The sequence below is a fragment of the Manis javanica genome, chromosome 11, assembly GCF_040802235.1.
Source record: "Manis javanica isolate MJ-LG chromosome 11, MJ_LKY, whole genome shotgun sequence".
NCBI lineage: Eukaryota > Metazoa > Chordata > Mammalia > Pholidota > Manidae > Manis > Manis javanica.
This window is the reverse complement of record NC_133166.1, coordinates 96,098,777-96,124,079: the sequence shown is the minus strand read 5'-3', so window position 1 is coordinate 96,124,079 and position 25,303 is coordinate 96,098,777. Positions and strand designations below refer to the sequence as shown.

General features: G+C 36.8%; 1 protein-coding gene across 12 annotated transcripts in view; it reads left to right on the top strand.

The window, feature by feature from the left end:
• Positions 1–25,303, top strand: part of RPS6KC1 (ribosomal protein S6 kinase C1) — a 388,511-nt gene that overhangs the window by 164,270 nt on the left and 198,938 nt on the right. For 11 of the 12 annotated variants that reach the window (XR_012122859.1, XM_073216955.1, XM_073216956.1 and 8 more), the window contains 4 exons: positions 3,383–4,978; positions 5,250–5,339; positions 23,860–23,942; positions 24,975–25,070. Coding sequence is in view for 11 of the 12 variants with exons in the window: in XM_073216955.1 (XP_073073056.1) it covers positions 3,383–4,978; positions 5,250–5,339; positions 23,860–23,942; positions 24,975–25,070 (1,865 nt within the window). In the remaining variant the exon portion in view is untranslated. The remainder of the gene's footprint in view (positions 1–3,382; positions 4,979–5,249; positions 5,340–23,859; positions 23,943–24,974; positions 25,071–25,303) is intronic. The other variant, XM_037009918.2, reaches the window with a different exon arrangement.

Sequence of the window (25,303 nt, the reverse complement as noted above, 5' to 3'; positions counted from 1 at the left end):
CAACAATCACATTTGGAAATTTTGTCTAACAATGAAAAGAATGGGAATTAAATAAGATAATTTGATTAATCAAATTGGTAAGCTTGCTCATGTCCAGTGTAGGCAGGTTCTTATGAAGATGACCTAAGACAGGCAGGTGGCTTAGGAGTGGGTTCTGGTGCAGCCTTTCCGTAAAGCAGTTTACAACGCATATCAGAAGCATGAGAAGTAGTCATGCTTCTTCACCTGGTAGTTTCATTTCTGGGATTCTGTCCTGATGAAATAATCAGAGATCTTAAGGATTGTATATAAAAATACATATTGTTCTAATTCTAATAGTAAAAGAGTGGAAGCACATTAAATGTCCAACTGTAGAAGAACATTTAAAGATAACATAATATCTATCACATGGCTATGCTATATAGCTACTCAAGTTCATATTCTTATGAAAATTAGAAAATGTATGTGATAGGATATTAGTCATGAATAAAAAGCCTGATAGTAAATGTACTAATGATTACTAGTGTTTTTGGGTGATTTGTATATTTTGAATCTTTAATTTTCTTTTGAAAGCTTTTCAAAAGATTTATAAAGATGTCATCTTTTCATAACCCGATGTAATAAATATTTATTTAATAACTATTATTTTACATGCCAGACAGAATCTTCTCCCTGTAGTTAGGAAGACCCTGCAGTCTGGTAAGGGAAATAATAAAAGCATAAAATTAATACAAATATGAAACAATGTTATAAATGTTATAAGATGGACTAAATGATGTAGAGGACTCAGAGAAGATAGGAATTATATCCCATGAGGGGATACCAAAAAATTGGTAAAAGAAAAATTCTGTAGGACCTTCAAGAATGGGTAGGATTTTGACTACCAGATATTGGAGAAAACTAATAGGAAAGAAAATTCTAAGTAATAGGTATGGTTTGAGCAAGAAGTCTAGTGTGGGTTATATGTAGAGAAACCAATTCAGATGAATTGCTTGGTGAATTTAAGGAGAGGACCAAATCACAGGGTGATACTATCTTACTGAGGGGTTCAAATACCTCTGTGGAGTTGTACATCATTCAGTAGTCAGAGGGGATTTGGGTTTTTGAATGGAGATATGACATGGTAAGATCTGTGCTAAAGTGGAAGATTAATGGGCAGTGTTTGAATGATAGAGTGATACAGGAATGACTTAAAGTAGGGGTCTAGTTGTAGCTGTAACATTCCAAGAACACAGAGTGGTCAAAGGAATTAAAAGGAGAGGAAGACTGAGAAACATTAGGGTAGATCCTGTAGGACTTGGAAACTTGTCAGATGTACAAGGAACAGGAGAGAGAAAATAATCCAAGTTTGGTTCAAAGCTTTTGTGCCAGAGTAGCTTCGAAGTCAGGAGGAGGAAGTACTTTTGGGGGGCAAAAATAAAGAATTTAAGCACATTGAATTTTAGACTTCAGCAGCTCATCTAGGTGGAATTAGCTTAAGAATGTATGAAACTTTTCTTAGAACTTTACTAGGTACTGTTCGTCACTGATTACTGGAACTTTGATAACTACATCTACTTTGTGGGTGGAACGTCCCATTCAGATGTGTCATTACCTGAGTTAACAAGCATTGACTGAATGCCTATCATGTTCTACACACTGTGTCTAGGTAGTACATATTCAAAGATGTAAAAAGGCTTGGACCTGTCCTCATAGTAGTTACCATCTAGGACAATTGGAAACAACACACATCGTTTTAATTTGGATTGCATACAAGAATCGCAACTTCAGGTTCAGGTGTTATTGTTATTATTATTATAATTGTGCCAAATAGAGGTGTTTGTGATAAAAGGATGTGGTTATTGTCAAAAGACTTAAAAAAAGGAATCAATGCATTGCTCTTTTTGCAAGTGAATGAGTTTCAAAAGTATATACGAATCCTTAAACTTTAGTTTTAATATTGGGAAATATGAAACACTAAGTATTATCTAGTGGCTCAGAAAGTTAGCTAAGAAAAACTCAGAGGGTAGATACTGTAATGTGCTATCCCACTAATTATTGTCAAAATTGGAGGAGGCTGTTAACCAGGTAACTGGTAGAGAAGATGTATGGGTGTCCTAGGATGAATATTCCCATGATTACCCTTTATTGAACCTTTATTGAGCATTTGCTCTGTGCTAGGTGAAGTATTGGGTGCTTTATGTATTTTTTGAGTTCCTCTAAGTGAAATGAAATGTGAAGTAGAAAAAGATTTTTGGATGCTTCCACTTACCTTTTTACACATGTAATGGTCAGTGATTATTTCCTTTAAGATCCCTTGGTATATATGATGCTTAATAATAACATTAAAAATATGCTGAAAAGATGCTTTCTCCATATTAAGAGAGGGATTCATTTTTAACATATTATTTCCCATTTTTGGAGGCTTTAATGACATTTCACAAAGTTTATGTATTCAATTATTGTTTTTAAGATTTCTGGATCAAATTTAACTACTTGTAATCTATGTCTAGTCAGTAGAGCTTTGACAGGTTTTTGGTATTTAATATAGATTTTTTTATTTGAAGATTCTAAGTAGCGAAAGTCAAGTTTTTAATTAAAACAAAAGAAAATGAGGTGAAGTAACTACCTAATAAGACTTACTGGTAAAACAGTATTTTTTTGTCTTTATTTGATTTCTGTGAAATTGATTTTTATGATTGATTTTTAAAAGTTGATTTTTGTTAAAATTTATGATTTCATAGGTTTCTGATATATATCAGAATATAGAATCAGAAGGACAATAGCTTGCCTTACTAATGGCTGCCCTGTTAATATTCCCCAATTGCTTTATTTGGTCTTCTACCACACATGACATATATAGGGACAGAAGAAATTGGAAAAGTATTACTAAAATACAATTTATAGTGGCATAATTATATAACAGATACCAAATCTCCCTTCTAATTCTGGACTGGGTATTTTCAAAATGGAATAATATTGTTGATTTTTTCCCCCACTGTAGTATGTACAGTTTTAAGCAGCACTTATTTATGTATTTCTACTTGACCAAGGAGCCATGCTTGAAAAATTATTACATAAACAGCTCAGAACATAATCAGATGTTTCTAAAGCTAAATTATATTTAACTTTAAAGCAGAATTTTAGCTGTGAGATTTCACGTTACAACCAGTTTCCTTCCCTTTGAAAGAAAAGATACGTTGTCATTTAAAAAATAATTGAAATCAGGAGATAATGCTTGAAGCTGTACTCACTGGTCAGTAATAATGAGAAGGCATTTTATTAAATGCTTGTCTTAGATCATACTTAATATTAACAGGTGTCGTTGACTTGCTTTTCATTATTAGAATACTTTAATAGAGTAACCATTAATTTGGGGATCTTAAACAATTTTTTTTTTTTTTTGGGTTATACTTGTTCACAGGTGGCAAACTCTGGTCATATATCAGTAAGTTTCTAAACAGAAGTCCTGAAGAAAGCTTTGACACCGAGGAAGTGAAAAAATCTACACTTACTAAAGTTCCCCTTCAACAGCCAATTTGTAGTCCTCAGGACAGCAGCAGCTTCGAATCCAGAGGAAGTGATGGTGGAGCCACGCTTAAAGTTCTGCCTTTGAAGACAAGACTCACTCCAAGCTCTCAAGATGAGAGCATCCAAGATGACGATGGCCAAGACAGCTCTCCAAAATGGCCAGATTCGGGCTCAAGTTCAGAAGAAGAATGTACTACTAGTTATTTGACATTATGCAATGAATATGGACAAGAAAAGATTGAACCAGGGTCATTGAATGAGGAGCCTTTCATGAAGGTGGAAGGGAATGGTGATACCAAAGCTATAGAAAATTTCCCAGCACACCTTGTTGCTGACAGTGACAGCCCCAGCACACAGCTGATAGCCCATGAGCTGAAGTTCTTCCTTGGAGATGATGATCTAGAAGCAGGCAGTTCTCCAAGAACATCAGATTCCCTAAGTAGATCTAAAAACAGCCCCATGGAATTCTTTAGAATAGATAGTAAGGATAGCACTAGTGAACTCCTTGGACTTGATTTTGGAGAAAAACTGTATAGTTTTAAGTCAGAGCCTTTGAAACCATTTTTCACTCTTCCAGATATGGACAGCACTCCTAGGAGTTTTAATGCTAGTGAAAGCAAGGTAGAGTTTGTAGCTCAGGACACCATCAGCAGGGGCTCAGAGGACTCTGTCCCAGTTATTTCTTTTAAAGATGCTGCTTTCGATGATGTCAGTAGTACTGATGAAGGAAGGCCTGATCTTCTTGTAAATCTACCTGGTGAATTGGAGTCAACAAAAGATGGCCCAGCAGTGGGACCGACTAAGTTTACACAGACTAATATAGGCATCATAGAAAGTAAACTGTTGGAAGCCCCCGACGTTTTATGCCTCAGGCTTAGTACTGACCAGTGCCAAGCACATGAAGAAAAAGGCACAGAGGAGTTGAGTGATCCCTCTAGTCCTAAATCCCATGGTGTCACGGACAAACACTGTGCACAGGGGGATCTTGGGATGTTATTTGTAGCAGCTGTTGGTCATAGTAGTACAGGAGACATGTCTTTGTTACACAGCTCAGATCCTAAGTTTCAAGGACCTGGGGTGGTTGAGTCAGCTGTGACTGCAGACAGCACAGAAGAAAGCTTATTCCATATTTCTAACAATGCACTTGCAGGTGCTAACGAATATAATGTCGACACAGACACTTTAAAAACTGAAGAAGTTTTGCTGTTTACAGATCAGACTGATGAGTTGGCTAAAGAGGAACTGGCTGTATTTCAGAGAGACTCTGAGACTAAGGGAGAGAGTGGGTTTGCCCTAGAAGGAGACAAGGAAATACATCAGATTTTTGAGGACCTTGATAAAAAATTAGCACTAAACTCCAGGTTTTACATCCCAGAGGGCTGCATTCAAAGATGGGCAGCTGAAATGGTGGTAGCCCTTGATGCTTTACATAGAGAGGGAATTGTGTGCCGCGATTTGAACCCAAACAACATCTTATTGAATGATAGAGGTCAGGAACTTTTGCAAATGCATTTCTTTTTATTCGCTGTTGCTTCCAATTAACTGAGTAGGCGTTTTATCTTGTAATTAGTATCTTCATTTCCTGTCTAGAGCTTCATTATCAGTGCAGCAAATTCACCCCCAGTAATAGCTTCTAGTACTTAATGATGCCATTATTCTTAATGATACTGTTTTTAGCTACAAAAGGAGTAATTACAGTTCACTTCTGCAGAAAATGGAAGAGAAAAATGTTTTGATTTCTCCTGTCGTTTTGTTTTTAGGACACATTCAGCTAACGTATTTTAGCAGGTGGAGTGAGGTTGAAGATTCCTGTGACAGCGATGCGGTAGAGAGAATGTACTGTGCCCCAGGTTAGAGCAATCTCCTAAAGGTTTCACTTGAGAAAGTAGTTCAGCAGCTCTTACTCTCTTAGAGAAGCTATATTTTTCACTGGCAATTCATGTATGTGTTGGATTTGCTTATCTCTTTAACCCTTCAAAAAAGAAGATTTGAGGATAAAACCATTCTATAACCCATTGTGCATGCACGGCATATGTGTGTGTGTGTGTTTTTCTTGTTGTTAAATCAGTTTATATTTCTGGAACTGAATTCTTTCTTGGAAATGTCTCGACTTCTTAGTGTTTAGAAGGACCTTTTAATACCTTGAACCTCTTTGAGTGGATGATCTTTATTAAGATGTAGCTAACAGGGTAAAATTCCTAAGGCTAAAAATGGATAAAATGTGGAATTTTTTGACTGCATTTTTATAACGTCACCGATGAGCCAAACTGGCATTTCAGAGCAGAATTTAAAGAGTTCTTCCTATATTGGAGAAATTTTAGGAAGCATGTTCTTCTTTTTAAAAATAGCCTATATAAGTATTTGACAACAGGTTTCTACTGTATTGTCTTTATTTTTTAAAAATTAGAGGTTTATCTCTTGGGGGTGTTAGATCCTTTGCTGATAATTACAGGTCACTTAAGCATATGAATTGGGTTTGAGTTTCTCTCTGTCATCAGTACAGACGGGGCTATATTTGAATCCAAAGTTTGTTCACATTTTGCCTAGCATTCAGCCTCTTTGGATGGCCAGAGTCGTTTCACTCATCACCCACTGGCTTTCAAAGGAGGTTCAAGCTGATTATTTTGACATGATCTGCTTAGTTGTTGATTAATACAGTATTTAATGCTTCCTAGCTAACCAGCGTATTATTGATGCTAACATTGTTTCTCTGCATAATGAGAAGTGATTATAATTAGGATTGAAAGAGCTGTATTGTTTTTAGTTACAACCATCATTGTTAAGAATTATTTCTATATTGGGGAATAGCAAAGTTTTTCAACCTTGCAAAGTAAATATCCTAAAGCTATTTCCTGAAAATAATGATTTGGATTTTTTCTTACTGTTATATACTCTTTTCTTTCCTTTTTCTTCCCTCACATTAGGGCTGTTTGATATTATGTCTTCCTAGGGGCAATAGAGCATGCCTACATATTTTGTTTCATTCAAATAGATAATATTATGGTGTTTTTTGAAACTTCATCTGTGTGATTTAGTTAATGGGATAGCGAAAGGATATCATAATGAAATCTTTGGTATGGTTATCTGGTTGTCTTTTTACACACACCCTTTTTGTAGTTTGATAAGAAATAACATTTTAGGTACCAGTGTATGAAAATACATATTTTAATAATGAATTTGGAAGCTTTAGGATCAAAATTAAATATGGAAATACTTTTAAATGAAAACCTATTAGGTCCTGAATAGAAGTGCAGTATTAACCTCTCATCAAAACCAAATGTTTATGGGACATTCTTTAATATTTATAACTGGTTCCTTATTTCCTATTTTAATTGTCACTTTCTTATGGAAAGCTATAAGGATTGTTCTTGGGGATTTTAGCAGCTTATGTTTTCTTCTAAGTACAGTCATGTTTACTTTAACATCTGTAGCTTGTCATATATGTGGAAAAATCTATATACTACATTCATCAATAAATACATACTTTCAGTTTTGTGTACTGAAATACTGAATCTAATACAGTTCAGTTTCCAGATTTTAATTTTTAAAAAGCCTCTTCCCAGAATTCACAGTTCTCATAGCTAACCAGCAGGTGGCAGTCTGCCATTAATGGATATTTGCTGGCATCTCCCAAGTTGTCCTTCACTAACATTTGAAAAAAGCTGTAGCCTTATGAAGGGCTTTGTTTTAATTATGTGCATAAAAGAATTGTACTTCCAAGCTTTGTGAGTTGCAAAAGTGTTCTAGCATTATGGCATGCATTAAACAATGTGGAAAGTCTCTTCATTCCTTAGGCCTATTCATTTGTTTTATCAACAGAAAAAACAAAACCACTAATGGCCTTAACTAAAAAATAATGCTAGTGTTCTAATGTGGATGGTCTTAAACCTGGAGAGTTACAGAATTCAGTTAATGTGCGCTCCTGCCCCTCGCTTATAATGCAAGGGGAATTGGAGCAAAAATCTGTAAATTACTATTTGTCTCAAACCTGAATAGCAGTGCTTCTGATAAAAACCACAAGTACGCTTTCCTCTTCTCTTAAAAGGTGGGAGCAAGGATAATATGTCAATATTTCAGTGCTTGAAAGTCACAAATCTCAATGACTACATGGAGCCATAGAGTACTTAGTAATCTTTTGGTCTACTTAGAAACAGTAAGGGTTGAAGTAATTTTCCTTTCACGTGCCCTCTGCCCTCCAGTTTTCTAACTCTAACCTTAGTGTTTATTGTTCAAGTAACTCCAAAGCCTGTTAAGCAGCTGATGTTTGGCTAGAAAGTAAAGTTGTCATAAGATTATGATGAGAATGATCCACTTCTGTTTAAACAGCAACCTCTACCCCTACCACTCCTCCCTCCTGGGAATCCTTATCACATATTTGTCCTAAAAACATTATCCACCTGCCCTGTACTTTATAATATCAGCAGTCTATCTTTTTATCTTGTGGGTGATGTGCCTTTATATTTTCAGAAAAATTTCCAGTAACAGACTCGATTTACATGGACAGAAACTTGAGCAAATGCCAAACTAGCAGGGGGGCCATTATTCTGCTCTATAAATAAATTTAAAAAAGAAAAAACACACAGAAACCTGTGAATCAACATGTTTTGGTCTAATTGAGGGGAAAAGCAAGATAGATAAATTTTGAAATGCAAATGATCACCTTCTGTTATTTAAGTATAGTTTCTGCCAACTTTGTGATCTTAGATTTTAAGAAGTTATAGTCATTTCAACAGTGTATACTACCAAGGATATCTGATACTCACTAATTTCTACAACCAAACAGAGAACTTTGTAGAAAAGTTGCCACTTTTTTTTATATTAAAGAAAACAAATCCAACAATAAAAAGACAGAAACCGTGGAGCTTTCTCTGTCTACATCTGTGAAAAAGCCAGCAAATAAATGGCTGCAGCTGCAGGCCCATCAAGAGGGTCTTGAGAATACGAATTCAGTGATCAAACCCAGCCCTGTTTTCAAAGTAGAAGCCATTCCTTTTAGGTTCACTTTGTATCCTTAGATTATCTAGGATGATTTTCTAGAAAGGTTTTATTTTAAATAAACATCATTCATGGTAAATGGGTTCCTTTCATACCAGAGAAACACAGAAAAGAGTTCAGGAAGAGAAAGAGCAAAGAAATAGTCCCCAAAGTAGGAATAGACTGTATAGCACAACAATATAAATATAACACTCTCTAGTTTCCTTATTAGGAGACTTTTAGATGTTTTAAGAGACTCTTAAAGAGGTTCTCCTATTTTTCATTGTGAAAAGTTACAGAATAAAAACTAGAGTAAATTGGTTGTTTTTCTTCAGAGGACTTCCTTCTTACCCTGATTTTATTTCCATATTTACACACACACACACACACACACACACACACACACACACACACACACATGTAAAAGATTTTATGTGCTTTATCACTGGAACTATTAATTAATCGTAATACAGAGTTTTTGTTACAGGTTTTTAAGCATAAAGGAAACATAAAATAAGAAAATATTGATTTTTTTATTTTATCACTATTTTCTACCAGTCTTGACTCTAATCATAAAAAAGCAGGTAGAAAATAGAACCTAGAGCATTAAGTATATAAAATACAGAAGACTATAAGATTAATATGCAATATAAGACAAGTGAGTAAAATTGTTTATATGTCAGTTATTATGCTTATATGATCACTTAAGTTTCTCATTCTAGTCTTAACAAGTTGATATGGTATCCTATTAGTGTTTGTCCTTCCCCTTTATTTTCTGCTCCATTACGAGCCTTTATAAATGCTTGAAATTTACATTGATATTTCTCATTAAATACTTTTCAGACATAAGAGTTTATCGGTGAAAAATGTGTGTAAATTGAAGAAATCCAAAATGCTTTTTTTTACCACAGCCAATCTCCATGCTCCCAGATGTCAAATGACAGCTTTGCTTCCTCTCTTAGGTGATTTCACACTTGTAAACAGCTTACAGCTGACAGTGAAAGTGAAACATAGAAAAATCATGCTGAAAACTATCTGCAAAATTCAGTTTTAGAGCATGACATTTGTTTGCTACCACCCTTTGCTCTTCTAGCTGACTTTATCAGATAATCCATGAATATATTTTTTGAGGGTAATTTCCCCAGACCTTCTCCATAAACATGTTTTATGCACAATTTGTTAACTTTTTAAGCATGGTGTTTCTGTGTGACAGTTATGTATCTCATAAGTAGATCTAGGACTCAGGCCATAGATAGCTTAAAATATCACAAGGCCATGATAAGTTTAAGACTTAGCATGTTAAAATGGAGTTGAGAATTACCAACCCTTGCTGTTTCTCCCACATTAGCCATTAACTCATTGTGTGTCCATAGGCATGTTATTTCAAACTTTGTAGGCCTTAATTTACCAGTAGTAAAATAGATTTGTTGAGTAGAAAAAAGATCATAGCTACCAAATCATATAATACTCCTATACAAAATTTAGTCCAAATTCACACTGATTTATTAAGGCAAGAATTTTTTTCCTTCAAGGATCAATACTGATATCTTATTTAACTTTAGTAGGCTTAAAAAAATAATTTCACTTGGAGGACTTTCTAAATATATATTTTTACTCATTGGTTGAGTTTTTACATAATGTATGGGATGGAAATGTGAGCGAATTAGGGAAAATATTTTCATTTTGAGGAAAAAAGCCAACTGTTGAGTAGGGTGAAATCTGAATGCCAAGTTTCTCAACAAACACAATTATTTAAAGAAGAATCAATCATTTAGATTGAGAATTTGGGGGCCCCAGGTAATGACACCATAGATGAGGAATTTAATTTTAGGAATTTGAAGTTGAGAGAGAAACCAAATGAATATAGATGTGTATTTTGAAATAATAATGATATAACCAGGAAATATGACTATATCCCTGGTATAGTCTTCGGAAAATTTTTTTCTCAAGGAGAAAGAATAAAAAAGCCAGAAGGAGCTATAGAAATTATTTAAAGTAAGTAACGTATTTGTGGTTAATATTAACATTGTATTTCAACAATAAGTCTTTTGTTTGATTTACCCTAAACCGAAACTTCAACAGTAGCTCTCAAATACATAGTACTGGCAGGCAGGCATACCTTGTTTTATTATGTTTTGCTTTAATATACTTCACAGTTAGTACGTTTTTTTACCATTTGAAGGTTTGTGGCAGCCCTGCATTGAGCAGTCTAGTGGTGCCATTTTCCCAACAGCATTTGCTCACTTTGTGTTTCTGTGCCACATTTGGTAATCCTCATACTACTTCAAACTTTTCGTTATTTTTATATTTATTATGGTGATCCGTGATCAATGATTATGGATCACTGAACGCTCAGATGATGGTTAGCAGTAAAATATTTCTTAGTTGAGGTTTGTACATTATTTTTTTAGACATAATTCTATTGCACACGTAATAGATTACAGTATAGTGTAAACTAAAATTTTATGTGCACCGGGCAACCAAAAAGTTCATTTGATACACTTTATTGTGATACTTGCTTTATTGCGGTCCTGTGGAACTTAACCCACAATATCTCCAAAGTAATGCCTGTGGATATTTTCATGTTCTTCTTGAGTATTAGCAAGTCCTTCTAATCCTTTGCCTTTAGTTCCTACTGTTGTGAAAACCAAATCTATATTCTAAAGGCAAACCACTATTTCAAGTTTGCCACAGAATAGTGAAAATTTTATAGTAAGGAAAATTCCCCAATGAATTTTACCTCTCTATACTGATGGGGCTTGTCTCATGAGTATAGAGCCCATCTAGGATAAGCAAAGAGAATTTCAAGTCAATTCAAGCCTTACCTTGTCCAGGCAGGCCACTTCTGATGGAAGGAAGATAAAGGGTTGCTTTACATGGGTTTGAGGGTTTGAAGCCTTGGGAGCCATCCCTAGATAGGATGTGCCCTGGAGCCCTGACAGACCCCCTAAAAATGGGCCAGTCACCTTCACCTCTGTGGTAAGGGCACTCCGTATTGAAATAGACCCATTCTGAAATCATACTTCTCATTAGGCCAGAATGTGATTTGTCTCTAGTGATGAGAATGAGACAGGGTAATGCCTTCCCTGTTATTTGGCACCTCAGTGAGTAACATTCTAGCCCTTCTCAGGCGAAGGAAGTCCAGAGCTGTTAGAACTACAGTTTATGAGAGCCAGAGAATTGATAGTGTTTTCACACAGAAGCGGTGGAAAACAGGATCTCTGTAGATTTCAGAATAATACCTGATGTTACGGAGTCTGGGGGTTACCTCAAGCTTTAGATTATTAAAAGGAAGTTAATTTTAACCTCTTAATTACTCCAAATTTTTCCTTCATTATCTTGGACAAATCTCTTTTTTAGAAGAGGAATATGAGACTAGATACTTGTTTTATTTTATTTTTTATTTAAGTATTATTAATATAAAATCTTACATTGGTTTTAAATGTACATCACAGTGGTTCAGCAGTCCCTATGATCAACTTACATTGGGATTGTGAATTATTGTGCCCCTTTACCTCTTCCCTGCACCTGCCTCCTGCTCCAGCCCCTCCCCCTTGGTAACCACTGGTCCCTCCTTGGTCTCTATGAATCTGCTGCTGTTTTGTTCCTTCTGTTCTGCTTTGTTTTTATATTCCACAAATAAGTGAAATTGTATGGTGTTTGTCTTTCTCTGCCTGACTTATTTCACTGAGCATAATACCCTCTAGATCCATCCATGTTGTTGCAAATGGCAGGATTTCTTTTCTTTTTATGGCTGAATAATAGTCCATTGTGTAAATGTACCACACCTTCTTTATCCATTCATCTATCGAAGAACACTTTGGTTGCTTCCGTATCTTGGCTATTGTAAATAATGTGGCAATAATGTGGCAATAAACATAGGGGTGCATATATCTTTTCGAATCAGGATTTTGTTTTCTTCAGGTAAGTTCCTAGAAGTGGAATTACTGGGTCAAATGGTATTTATAGTTTTAGTTTTTTGAGGAGGCTCCATACTGCTTTCCACAGTGGCTGCACCAATTTACATTTCTACCAACAGTGACTTGATTCTTGTTTTAAGTAATAGCTGCTGTGTAATGCTTCATATACTAAATCAGGTCTAAATTCATTTTTGGCAAATATTCAGTTAATTGGCCTCACCACCATGTCATTATAAAGAAGAAAGTGAACTATCTTTTACTTTTGATACTTAGCAAGGAAGATGTAATGCTGAGCCTTAAACGTTATGTACCGGAACTATTGGCTAGTTACTTTGATCATATTATGAGTTTCTATAACATCTAAAATCCTGTCAGTTTGAACCTCCATGAAGTATCCAGGCCTTACTCCTTCTCAGCAATTATTCACAAATACTTACATCAAATAAATGTTTAAAAATGATAAGGTTTTAAGAAGTGATGATAAAGCAAATAGAATTCCGGAAGCTCTTTTAAAAGCAATGCATGGAGCTCTCTGACTGCCCAACATGGCAAGAGCAGTGGAGAGAGGGAGAGAGTGAACAGTGCCTGTCATTTTCACAATTTTCTGTTAGCCTTTTTTCTCATCAATCAACTTTAATGGCTTTGGTTGGGTAACACTGTGACACCTGATGGCTATTCAGAATGGAGTTGTGGTGATATGATCAATGGAAAATGGAGCATGCTGTTGGTTTTTTTCCTACTAGAAATATAGGATGAGAGAGCAATCAAGATTGTATAGAGCTTGTAATTATAATCAGTCAACCAGATGTCGTATGGTAGTTATTCATTTCTTATTTTATCTCATAAGAAAACAGTATAGTAATGATACCTATAAACTCCCTTGAACAAGTAATTCTGGGCTCTGGAATGCTGAGTCCAGTTAAATCAAGGAGTTTTGATCCAAGTGGTACAGATAATCGCAGGAAAGCTCAGAACATGGTGGCCAGGTCATCACAACACCAAGAAATTCAGAGCCGGGTAGTCGGAGAAAAGCAGCATTAAGTATTTTGTCAAGCCTAGCCTGAATCAGCTGAGTGTGATGTGTACTTATTTACAAGTCCCCACAATACAGCAGGCCCAGGGTTTCAGGTAATTAGATTACCTGAAAACCAACTGAATGAATAATGTGGTGTGACGGGAAGCAAGGCTAGAGGCTGGGATGAGCCAAGAAAGCAAGTGTGAGAAATGTGGAGGAGCACCACACCAGTCCGCCACCTTGTGGAGCTGTGGGGAGGGTCAGAGCCCCCCTGCCCTCTGGGGGGGACTCACCTCTGTCACTGGTTCCTCTGTGCAGCGGCTCACTGTCATGTGATCCCAGCAACTTCTAAACAGCTCAGATACCTTACTTGACAAACATGGCATTTGAATCATTAAGGAGTTTATTGTCCTCAATGTTGGAGGACTTTATGGGATGGAGAATGGATAATTGGGCAGCCAACATTTTCTGAAACTGGGTAAGATAATGGAAAAGGAGCAAAATGTCCATTTGAAAGGATGGGCTAGGAAATGCAAATTCCAGGCTCTAATTAGTCTGCCACCCTAAGAATTAAGATCTGCCTCAGAGACATTGTGAGGCCTTAGGCAGGTACATTTCTTCTGTCCTGATTACCTCATTTCAAATAGTCTCTCTGAACAGTTGTGCACCTTCAGACTTCAAAACTTTAAACTTCTATACTTTAATATTTTTGTTTAGAGGTGTTAGAGGAACAATCCAAACCTGGAATTAAAATGAAATTTTATTCTCATAAATGATAGGGCTTTCAGCTTTGCTTTCACTTTGTCCCCATATTTAAAATAATACCCTTGGGAAAACTAGGTAGTATAGTTGCCCTGTAATGTACATAAGTGAATAAAAAAAATTTTTTTTTTCTAACTGGTATTAATTATCTTATCAGACCGGTAGCCAGATATTATAGCCAGCTTACACATTGTGGTACATTTCATATAATTGTGTGCCTGGTTTTCTTACATTGAACAGCAGCAGGGGAAACCTTGAATTATCTCCCAGTTCTGTTTTCTTTCTTTTCCCAGGGCTTTTAAGTCTTTTTTCCTTGCCACATGCCATCTTTGCCAGAACACACTGGTGGTTATTGAACTCTGCAGAGGGGTACACTGGGAGGTGGCCACTCTGCCACCCCACTTTAAGCCACCATCATCTCTTGCCTGGACCACTGCAGTGACCAACTGACTGACCTCCATTGTCATCCTACATTAATCCATGTTTCATCCAGCAGCCAGAATATGCTTTAGAGAATGTTTGAAACTTTCTAGCTTACCACACGTAAAAAAGTGCAAAAGGGTTTGACAGAGATCTCTGTTCTCAGTGGGGCTTAAGGAAAATGAACGTGATGAGGCCTTTGTAGGTGCTTTGAATGCCTTGAATGAGCAGTGCCACGAAAAACAAGATGGATATATTTATTCAACAAACATTTATTAAGTGCCTCCTGTGTCCAGGCACTGTGCCTAGGAGCTATAAATAAAAGACATAATTGGTATAATATTGACAGCAATTTTTGAAGATTTTTGTAAAAAAAAGAGACTACCTAAACAAGACATATAATTGGTAAGTCGGACATTAATAGACCTTTATAGGGGAATAGTTCTACTTACAGAATTGTAATTTGCTAAGCTGACCTTCTCACAAGCTTAGTTCCATATATTGTTGGGTAGAAAAAATAAAGCTTTCTTCTGTGTTTCTTCCTCTTTGTTCTTTAGTCATCAGCTGTAGTGGAAGACTAAAGCTCAGCCCCTGCATAGAAAATCTTTATACACAGCAAGAGCTGGTGAGAGAAATTGACTAGAATTTTGTAATTCTAGTCCCTTTCAATTAGCAACAGATGCTGCAGGGAAAGATTGTCTATGTAGGAACACAGTACTAATGTTTCCATGCTCTGGCTGACATGGAATGCTCATTGCAGAAGAAAGATGTTCTTTTCCTTGGTCCAAGTATGTCACTAATGACAGATCAGATATTTTTTTAAACTTATTTCTACTCCTAGCTAAGGCCATTAGTGAAATCTGACTCACTTAGAAGAAAGTTAAGTTCTTGACCACTTTAACAGCATTTTAAATCTTACTGAATACTTACAGAATATATGGATACTCCAGCTTGCTTTTTGATACTATAAAAGTGTACATGATGCTTAATTTTATGGTTTATAACAATGTGGCTTAATTTTTATATTGTGTTATTTGCCAACAATCACTGTTTTATTCTAAAAGCTAATGTATTTTTGTTATTTTTTGTTCCTTTTCCTAAAGAGAGAGTTGGAATCCTTAAGGTCAGATATTTAAAGTCAAAAACTTTAAAAAAAAAATCCTGTGGCATTAGAAAATTATATTTAACTCTGCAATGTCTACTTATTGCTGAGAATAATTTTAATTTAATTTACTTTATAGTTCCACACCTTTAAAATTATTTGATCATTCTGATATTTGCATAAAGTGCTATATCATTTATGTGAAAAATTCTTTTGGCTTCTAAATGTTGGTTTACTTGACTATTACATAAATACTTTACTTGCAACAACTGTTGCTTTTTCACTGAGTTTTATATGACCTTTTAATAAGAGTCCCACAGTTACTCTAACTTAGAGAGTAAAAATAAATGAGGTGTCTAAGATCCATTTATTAAAAAAAGTGTAGTTAAGGAAAACAGCTTGGGAAAGACATTTAAATATGTGTTCTAAATTAAAACAGACTGTTTCTCTATGTGAAATTCTCTTCAACGAAAATTCCAAATTTGCTGTATTTCCTACCATATCCTGGAAGGAAGATAACAACAACCAAACCTACAGCCAAAGGGAGGCTGTGGAATTACTTCTGGAGAGTTCTGGAATGGGTAGAGGCGACTGTTCTGTTAGCATCAGTGTAGGTGCAGAAGGATGAAATGACCTGTGTGGGTCTCCCTCAGTGGAAGAACCAGGGAACAGAATCAGGTGATGCCATCAGTCGGAAGTTGTGCCTTAACAGATCCATTGAAGAACTTAATGTAGAGTATCAGATTCCCTTCTTTATCAAGGGTTGTTAACAGTAATGTCTCTTAAAGAAAAGTAAATCCTGAATTTGGAATGTTTAGGACCCCATGATTCCTTAAAATGCAAGGTGATTCATCTTTATAAAGCTTTGTAGAAAGGTTGGTCTTCATCTAAAGCTTGAGTTTGAGATGCATTTCTAGCTTTTTCAATTTTCTATGTAATTTCCAGCATGGTTTTTAGCTTATCTTTGAGTTGTGTCTTTTGACATGTCCATGAGGTTTAAAGTCTATATTCCTAAAAAGGCAGGACCCCGGGCCTGTAGATAAGTATTTGTCACAATTTCAGTAATGCTGGGGTCACACGGTCTCTTTAGTGTCCTTCAAAGCCTCAGGTCTAAGAGTGTATACTTTGCTTCTTTTCCTTTGCCTTCACTTTAAAAATTTGTCCCCATATCTAAAATGATACCCTTGAGAAAACTAGGTAGTATAGTTGCCCTGTGATGTATGTAAGTGAATTAAAAAAAATTTTTTTTTTCTAACTGGTATTAATTATCTTACCAGACCGGTAGCCAGATATTATAGCCAGCTTACACATTGTGGTACATTTCATATAATTGTGTGCCTGGTTTTCTTACATTTCTTACTGAGTTAAAGCTTCCTGGTTTTTCGCTCCTTTACTTTTAAGGAGTGAGGTCAAGTTGACGTTATTACTTTTGGCTCTAAGAAGGAGACTTAGCAAACTTAGTAAATTCTGATTATCCTAAGGACTATAAAACTCTTATTCTGAGTTAGCAAGCTCTTTGACAGTCTGGGTTACCAAGACAACATTGTTTTTCTGGAAAATATCCTGGCTTGTTGAAGAGTATATTATAAGGTGTTAAACATGCGTAAAACAAAGGTCGGCAAAGCACATTTTATGTTGTGGTATCTTTATTAAACTTGTTTATTCACTTGTGAAATACGAGTTTGCATCAATAAGATACTATATGGTATTAGAATAAGAGAATTGGTAGTGTTAAAATGAGGGTTCTGGGATTTTGCTAAACTGTTCTTACATATTTGATGTCCTTAAAAAATTTGGAATGAGTTGGAATCTAATCTGGAACTGACTGTGACTGTTACATTAAGTGAGGGTAAGTTAGATTTAGTGACCTTGATTGCTTTTGCTTACCACCAGGTCTCTTAGGGAAAGGGAAGACTATATACAGAAGGAGAAAAGGAAGACTGAGGAATGCCAGCTCATGCTAGCATAATTCCACCCTTTGGGCATCTTAGGCTAATGGAGGGAGAAGAAGTTATGAGAAAGGCTCATGAGTGCTTTTGAAAACACTTTCAGGATCATAAAATTAGAGGGAGAAAGAATGCTAGAGGTCTGGCTGTCCTCATTTCAGAGAAGCTTAGTGACTTCCCCAGCCAGGCTCAAACAGTAGCCTAACAAAGCCCTGTCAATGCATTTTTTTTGACTCAAAAGACAAAAACCCAGAGTTCTTTGATACCACATCTCTATTTTGAGGATTTGTGGGGATAATCTGAAAATTTGTTTGTTAGGGAATAGTTTATTTTTTCCCCCTCATCATTTTGTGTAATGCCTGTAGTGCTGTTGCCCTTGTAGATAAGAAGGAAATTATTTTACCTCCCTGGAAAGTATAATTGCTAGAAAATTGTGGTGAGGGGAGGGGCATGCACGGAACTTCACACATTGAATTTCTATAGGAAAAATATTTTGAAAATTGACAAAACAATGGTAGAATTTATTTTTTAAAATGTTTTTGTTTTTTTTTTCCCCAGAGTTAAAAAATTCAAGGTAGGAACTTAAGGGGATTTTGACATCTGCACTATGTTATACTTTTAAAATAGCCTCATGAGTTTGCTATTTCTTTATAGTCTCTACTTTTGACATTAGACATATACCTGACTACCACCTGTTGTTTGTAATAGCTACTGTTTAGCTTTATATGTAAATCAGTACTCTTGGTTTATGCTTCAATTTTTTGGGTAGCTTTTATAAGTAAAGCAGTTTTAGAGCAGTGGTTTTGATAGCCGTACAACCTTAGGCTTCTTTTTGGTAATACACTTTCACGGTACATCTTAAAAATTTTTAATCTAAGAATTATTGGTCCTTAAGGAATCTTAAAAAGACAACCAGAATCCTGCATTCTGATTATTAAACGAAAAAGAAGATTCTGTTTTAAGATCCTAACGAAGAAATTCCATGAGTACTTGCTGCCGTTGTAAGTTTCCTAGCTTTAAGAAATTCTTCTTTGTATTTTGCCTAAATACAGAACTCTGTTGTAGTTTAGAGTCATCTGTGAAAATCAAGGACAGATCATTTGGTTATTATGTCAGTTTCACATTAATTAACGACTCCCTGCCTAATAGAGAGTCATTTTGAAGTGTTTCAAGCTGCTCTATGAAGAGGATGGATTTAAAACATGTTCAGTGTCTTTTTTTCCAGATTTCCATGAAAAACGATTACCTTTTACCATACCTTTTCATTATCCTTCTTTCTGAGCTCAATTGGATTAAAGATGGTGATCGGTCCCCTTCATACCTTTAGGAAGCAGTTTTTCTTAGATTGGGATCAGTGAGCTCCTTAGACCTGACTGCCATTGGAGAGCTTAACTAATTGACATCTAAGAGAGAAGAAAGAGGAAATAAGGGGAAAGGAAAAGAAACAGGCTGTCATGGGAAGATCAAGGGAGGATGGAAAAAGAAATGGGGAAGGAAAGAAGTAGCCCAAAATGGGCAGTGCTAGAGTGTCCCCAGCGGTCACGGCCGCGGTGGCACCCTGGCCTGGGTAGTGAGCCAGCTGGCGAACGGGAAGGAGACTGGCAGTAGGGCCTACTTGGGCCTCTTGCTGTTGTCTGTGTGGCCTCATGGTCAGGTTGGGACTCAACAGACACCCGTGACCCACATTTGAAGTAGTGTGTGGGTCATTATCTACCTGCTAAGGACTCTGTCAGAAAGTTGCAGGGGATTTCAAAGCAGCATAAAACTAATGAGCCTAACTTTCAGACTCCTTAGTTGAGCAAGTTCACAGAAATCAAAACAGGAATACACCTTGTCTGTCTCTTGAAGTGCCTCAAACTTTTATGCCCAAGTACTATAACTGTGGAGTAATAGGAAAAGCGTAGCCCAGGGGTTACTGAAATGTGATCTGAAGTTTCTTTGAACTCTTTTTATTTTCCAAATCCATGTAAACTTTATATTCTGTTCTACAGTAGATCTGTGTTCCTTTTAATAGTAAACAATATCCCACCCCCTCCCACACATATCAAAACCTTTGAGCATCGGAAAGATGCACTGTGCTTATCTGGTAGCTGCAAGAATCACCCCCCACCTCCCACCCCCCATACACACATGGTGACACATTTTACCCAGTGCACGTTCCCAGCAGTGATGTGGGAACCAGGCAGAACATGAGGCTTCTGATGGTCTAGGCTACACTGGTGATGGCACTTTGGATTTAAAAGGTACCTTTATAAATTATGTTAGCCACTGATTACATTACATAGGCTTATCTCAGCAGCCCTTTGCTCAATTCTAACCAAAAACCTTACCAAGCAGAAACTTGGGGTGTGGCTCTAGCTTAGCGCTCCTCAGGGCATGTTGTTAGACCAACCATCTCATTAATTTTCATAACTTTTCCCTGAGCTGGCTGGGTCAGATGGTCCTCTTCCCCTGGACACACAAATACAATATGCTTTCTCCTCCAAAGTCACCCTATCCAAATAAGTTCTCCATAGGTTGCTTGCTTGGAAATTTTGAATAATTCATGTAAAATGTGAAACACAGTTCCTTACATATAGTATCAGTCAATAGACATTAGCTGCTCTTTTATTGTGACTCTCACTGGTGCAGCCTGTGCCCACTATGCACAAAGCAATGTGTGTACACAGAGACCTGTTGATGGCACATTGAAAACAGATGGCTGATCAGTAATTGTGGGTCTTGAGCTTTGAATAGGTACCACCTTTATAAAAATTAAGAAATACTACTGGCTATCTGATAAAAATGGAATACTTTAAATTCTTGAGCAAAAGATTTAAACAATAAAACCATTAGCTATGCTAGTGGGAAAACTGATTTTAGTTTCATGTGATTTAGCAGCGTGGCCAGCTAAGAGTTCTGTAGAGGAATCGTACTAGCATTGTGCCTAGTTTGTGCTACTTGTGTTGGTTGATTGAATCTGGTAGGTTGAGACCTCATATGGATGCCTGATTAAACAAGACATTGGAATGTTATTTAATGGTCACTGAGAAGCCATTTCAGAATTTTGAACAGGGAAATGATGTAATCCATTGCCAGCTTTAGCCTGGAAGGAAATGTGCTGAAGGTTATATGTGATGACTGTTGGGGGGCTGAGGTTGTTCTCGGTTCCTGTCCCCTCCACCGGAAAGAACTGAAGGGCAGAGACATGGTGAAGTAGGAAGAAAGTTCCATTTGAATGTACTCTAAGGGAGGAATGGGCTAGAGCCTAAGTAGATAAAGGCAGGTTTACTTGCTTTTTGGAGTAGGACAGAGAGAATGAAGATTTGTGCTTGCAGTCCAGAAAATGGAATGGAATGGCGAAGTAACAGAGACACCACTGCAAGAGCACAGAGACCGAGGGTAGTAAGTTGAGCAGTAAAAAGTCTTTTGAAAATACACACTCCAAGAAAGGGGAGTGCGGGCAACTTCAGAGAGGAGGAGGCTCACCCAAAGGCTGGGATTCTGTCTTTTAAGGCTTTCAAAAATGGGGCAAAGGTGAAGGGTCGGGGGGTGTGGGCTTGTCAGGTGGTCTCATCTCATGATCCTATCTCTGGTGAGAGACAATATGTCATTGTCTATAGCTAGTCCTCTAGGTAATTCTGCCGGCCAAGCCTTTTGTTTCTCTCTAAGGTAGTAGCCACTCCCAAGTATTGGGAACACCTTGCCTTGCCTTAAGATAAGTTCTTGGCTGATTACCAAAGAATCTAACTTCCCACTCTTTCAAAAGTGGAAGCTTAGCCTTAAAGAGGTCTCTCCTGTTCTTATTATGCTAATCTTGGCATTTTTTAGGAAACTTAAGCATGTTGCTTGTCCCATGTCTCTGCCCAACTCACCTGCATTAGCTGGAGCAAGTCTCCAGGTCAGCCCAGATTCAGAGCCTGTGGAATGAACTCACACTGCCAAGGGCATGAGTCCTTCCAGCTCTCGGGCTTAATCTGGTTAACTCCCTCGGTTCTTGGCGGGCTCCGTCCTCTCATATCTGTCATCCTGCGAATATCTGTCTTTCTGCCTAAAAACAGGACTGTGGTAAATTTATTTTACTTTTCTAAAGTTTCTAAGAAAATGCGGCCTTTCTAAAGTTTCTAGAGCACTCTTCTGAAGGGGAGAGTGGCCCTCTGTGGGGAAGGTGGAACGGGGTGGGGCCAGTGTATTTGAACCTGGGAGGGGTAGCCTAAGAACTCCCAAGGAACTGGCCTCCAAGACAATCACTGGTTCAGGAAGTCCTTGAGTATCAAAATCAGAGAATTTAAGCTAAATTTAACCTAGAAGCCTTCCTATCTAACCATCATGTTATGGCTGAGATCAAATTAGTTCCTCATGGCTCTCAACCCAGGACTCCTGACTCCTAGTCCTTTGCTCAAATATATAATACATTCAAGTTGCAGGGTAACTGCGTAGGCAGACTGATTCTTAGGGAGGATTGGCCTACATAGTTTCATCTTCCTGCTCCAATGGGCCTGAGTCTTGTTTTCATGTCACCTTGCTGTACATTAAAAACAGTACCACGTAGATACTCTTGTAGTAGGTTAATAAGTATACAAATGAAAATAAAAATTGTACCACCCTGGAGGCTAATCCCTAAAACATTTTGTCATAATTTCTCAGCAGTGTTTTTTTAAATACATACTTTAAGAATTTCAATTCTGGTGTCTATAGCTTATTTTTTTTAAATTTAATATATCTAGCTTTACTTATATACTTAAATGTTGCATGAATACACTATTTTAAATGCTCATGTAGTAGTAGTCTAGCACACTGATGTGCCGCAATGTATGTCATTAGACCTCTGTTAGGTGGTTCTCAGTTTTTCAGAGCTGCTGTTTTATGAACTTAGGTGGCTCTAGGAGGACTAAGAGACTTGTCATTCACACAGTAATTAAACATTTTTGTTTTCCTTTTACCGCCTAGCTTAGAGCAGCTAGTTAGAGAAGGGAGGTTGTGCTTTGGGCCCGAAGTTCATTAGGGAGAGGAAGGCTGGGTGGGGGCTGTGGTGAAGGGGTGGACTTCCACCTAAGCCATTTGAAATCCAGAAGAGGAGGACGGGTGGAGGGGTGTGGAGGGTGGTTGCTGAAACGGAGTACTTCCAGTGCTTTGCCTAGGAATGGCTTTTTGTTCTTTCTCTGGTCCACATAACCTTTGCTTTGAGACTTAAGGTTTAGGCTCTTGAGTTTTGTGGTTCTTGTGGGTTTACTAAGTATGGGCTAAAGGGCGGGGCACCCGAGTATCACTTCTGGTCCTTGTTTTCCAAGTTCCACCATGACTACTTAGAAACTTCTGAGCGGTATTGTTAGCAGTGGAGGGTTACCTGCAATCACATGGTAAATACGTTTTGTTAGTCAAGTGGAAACCAAAGAGCAGATATTGACAAGGCTTATGAGTAGTTGGGTGTCATTAGGAAAGGTCAAGAAGAAATCAAACATGAATTAAGGGCTGAAAGGCTCAGAAATGGTAAAATAGGGAATTGTTGCTGATTTGTGGAGAAATTCAAAGAAGACATCCGAAAACTCATATTAATTTCAGGAACTTGGGCTGGTGAGAGATCAGGATAGCACAGATAGAACTGTAATTTGTAGGTGTTCTAAAAGCCCTTGTCTTAGCCAGTAGTCTCAGTTGTGGCTTAAAGCAGCATATCTATCTGTGCTTCAGAATAACAAAATGGGTAAATCTGTATTTCACATGCTTCTTTAGTTGAAAACACTTGATTATATAGGAGAGGGATGATATGATAAACTAGGTCTGTGAACTGCAACAGATCTACTGTATGACACTGGACAAAGCATTTTACCTCTCTGGTTTTGAATCTTTAAAAGGATAATTAATACTGGTTTAAATAAATTTTGAAGTTCCTTTTAAACCTAAAGTCTTTATTTCTAAAACAAAAAATGGCCCCTAAGGTAGAGTTGGCTATATTTTCTCAGATTTGAAAAATTAAGCAAAATGCTGATTCAGCTTTTAAGTATAGCATCTTGAAGGTGTCCCTCTATCAACTAAAGAACAAATGTCTCCGTTTAATGTATGACTGCGTCAAAAAAAAAATGCCACCACAGTAGGTGACCAAAAGGATACGTAACTTTCAGGAATTTTGAAAGCCCAGTAGTATTTAGTATATGCTCTCTCAGCATTAAAAAGGTCACCTTGCTAATACATGTTAATTTTGAAAGTTTAATTGACCTTTGGAATTTTAATATCAACCTTTTTTGGTGTGTTTAGAGGTTGGAGCAATCACGGAAGAAACTGAAGCCTGTGATTGGTGGAGTCTGGGCGCTGTCCTCTTTGAACTTCTCACTGGCAAGGTAAGCAGTGACCTGGACGTTTAATAAGTTTGCCCAGATGCTCCCTTGATTTCAAATTGAGAACGTTTAGCCTTTGTCTTCAGTTTTTTAGATCAGGGACTCAGTAAGAAAATCTTTGATACAAGAAAAAAAAAAGGGCAGAAAAATGCAAGTTTTTCAAGGTTCCAGATTTTTAAAAAGTAGAGTTGTCTTGCTTTGAATCAATTGATGGAAAAATCGTTATGTCACAATGTTAGCAATCACATTAAACATTAAACAAACAGCATTAAATCTGTAAGGTTCATGTAAGAATGTTTTAGAATTCTTTGGATGTTTTATTTAAATATCTTGTCTGGAATTCTCATTTTAGAAAATTACTGTAGATATTAAAGATAACGTTATCTTTTTTCCCAATACTGTACATTTTTCCTATCTGTTTTAGCTTAAGGACAGAATTTATACTCTCTCTGATTGATAACTTTTAAGTAAGATGTGTGAGGTTAATGGACTTTAGTAGAGTATTGTGCAGATTGCCTCCTGGGAAGAAAACAGGAAATGAATAGTCATACTTTTGTAAGTAGTCATCTATCTTAAATATGTAGATAATACTGCAGTTCTAAGATTGTTGTGGAATTTGCAAATCACTTATACTTACCCTTAAACCATGAAGTGCTGTATATACATAAAGTATTATTATTATTAACAAGTTCTAAATTTTAAAGGTTTTTAAGAACATTACAAAATTTCAGAGATACCAAGTCCCTTTTTAGTTTCTGTGTGCAATGCAAACTTTTCTATTGTGAGCTATTCTCGAACTAAGGGAAAAGGGTAAGTGGCATAAACTTCTGATGTGGTTCTGTCAATTGCCTTCAATTCAGTTAGATGTTCTGTAAGCTCATAGCCCTTGTCCTAATTTGCTTAGGTGGCACTGAGTGGGTCGCTACATTCCAGTTAAGGTGGTTATTGAGTTCTCTGTACTTGTTCATAAATCTTGTGACAGAACAGAATGTGATGTTATTTGGGATAAGAAATGTGTGTGACTGATCGTTTCAGACTCTGGTTGAGTGCCATCCAGCAGGAATAAATACTCACACCACTTTGAACATGCCTGAATGTGTCTCTGAAGAGGCTCGCTCACTCATTCAACAGGTAATTTAATCGACCTATTGGCTGAGTATATCAACCATGCAAATTAGCAGAGCCCACAGCTCTAAAATCTTAAGAAATTATTTCTGGGCAAGAAAGACTCAATACTAATAATAACAAATTCAGAGTTTATACTGTATATCTTTAGGCTTCTGCTCCTATTTATGTATTGGTAAGGTCAGAGAAAACAGTTAAAACTTACTGGGTTTTTTTTGTTTTTAATCCAGACTAATGTT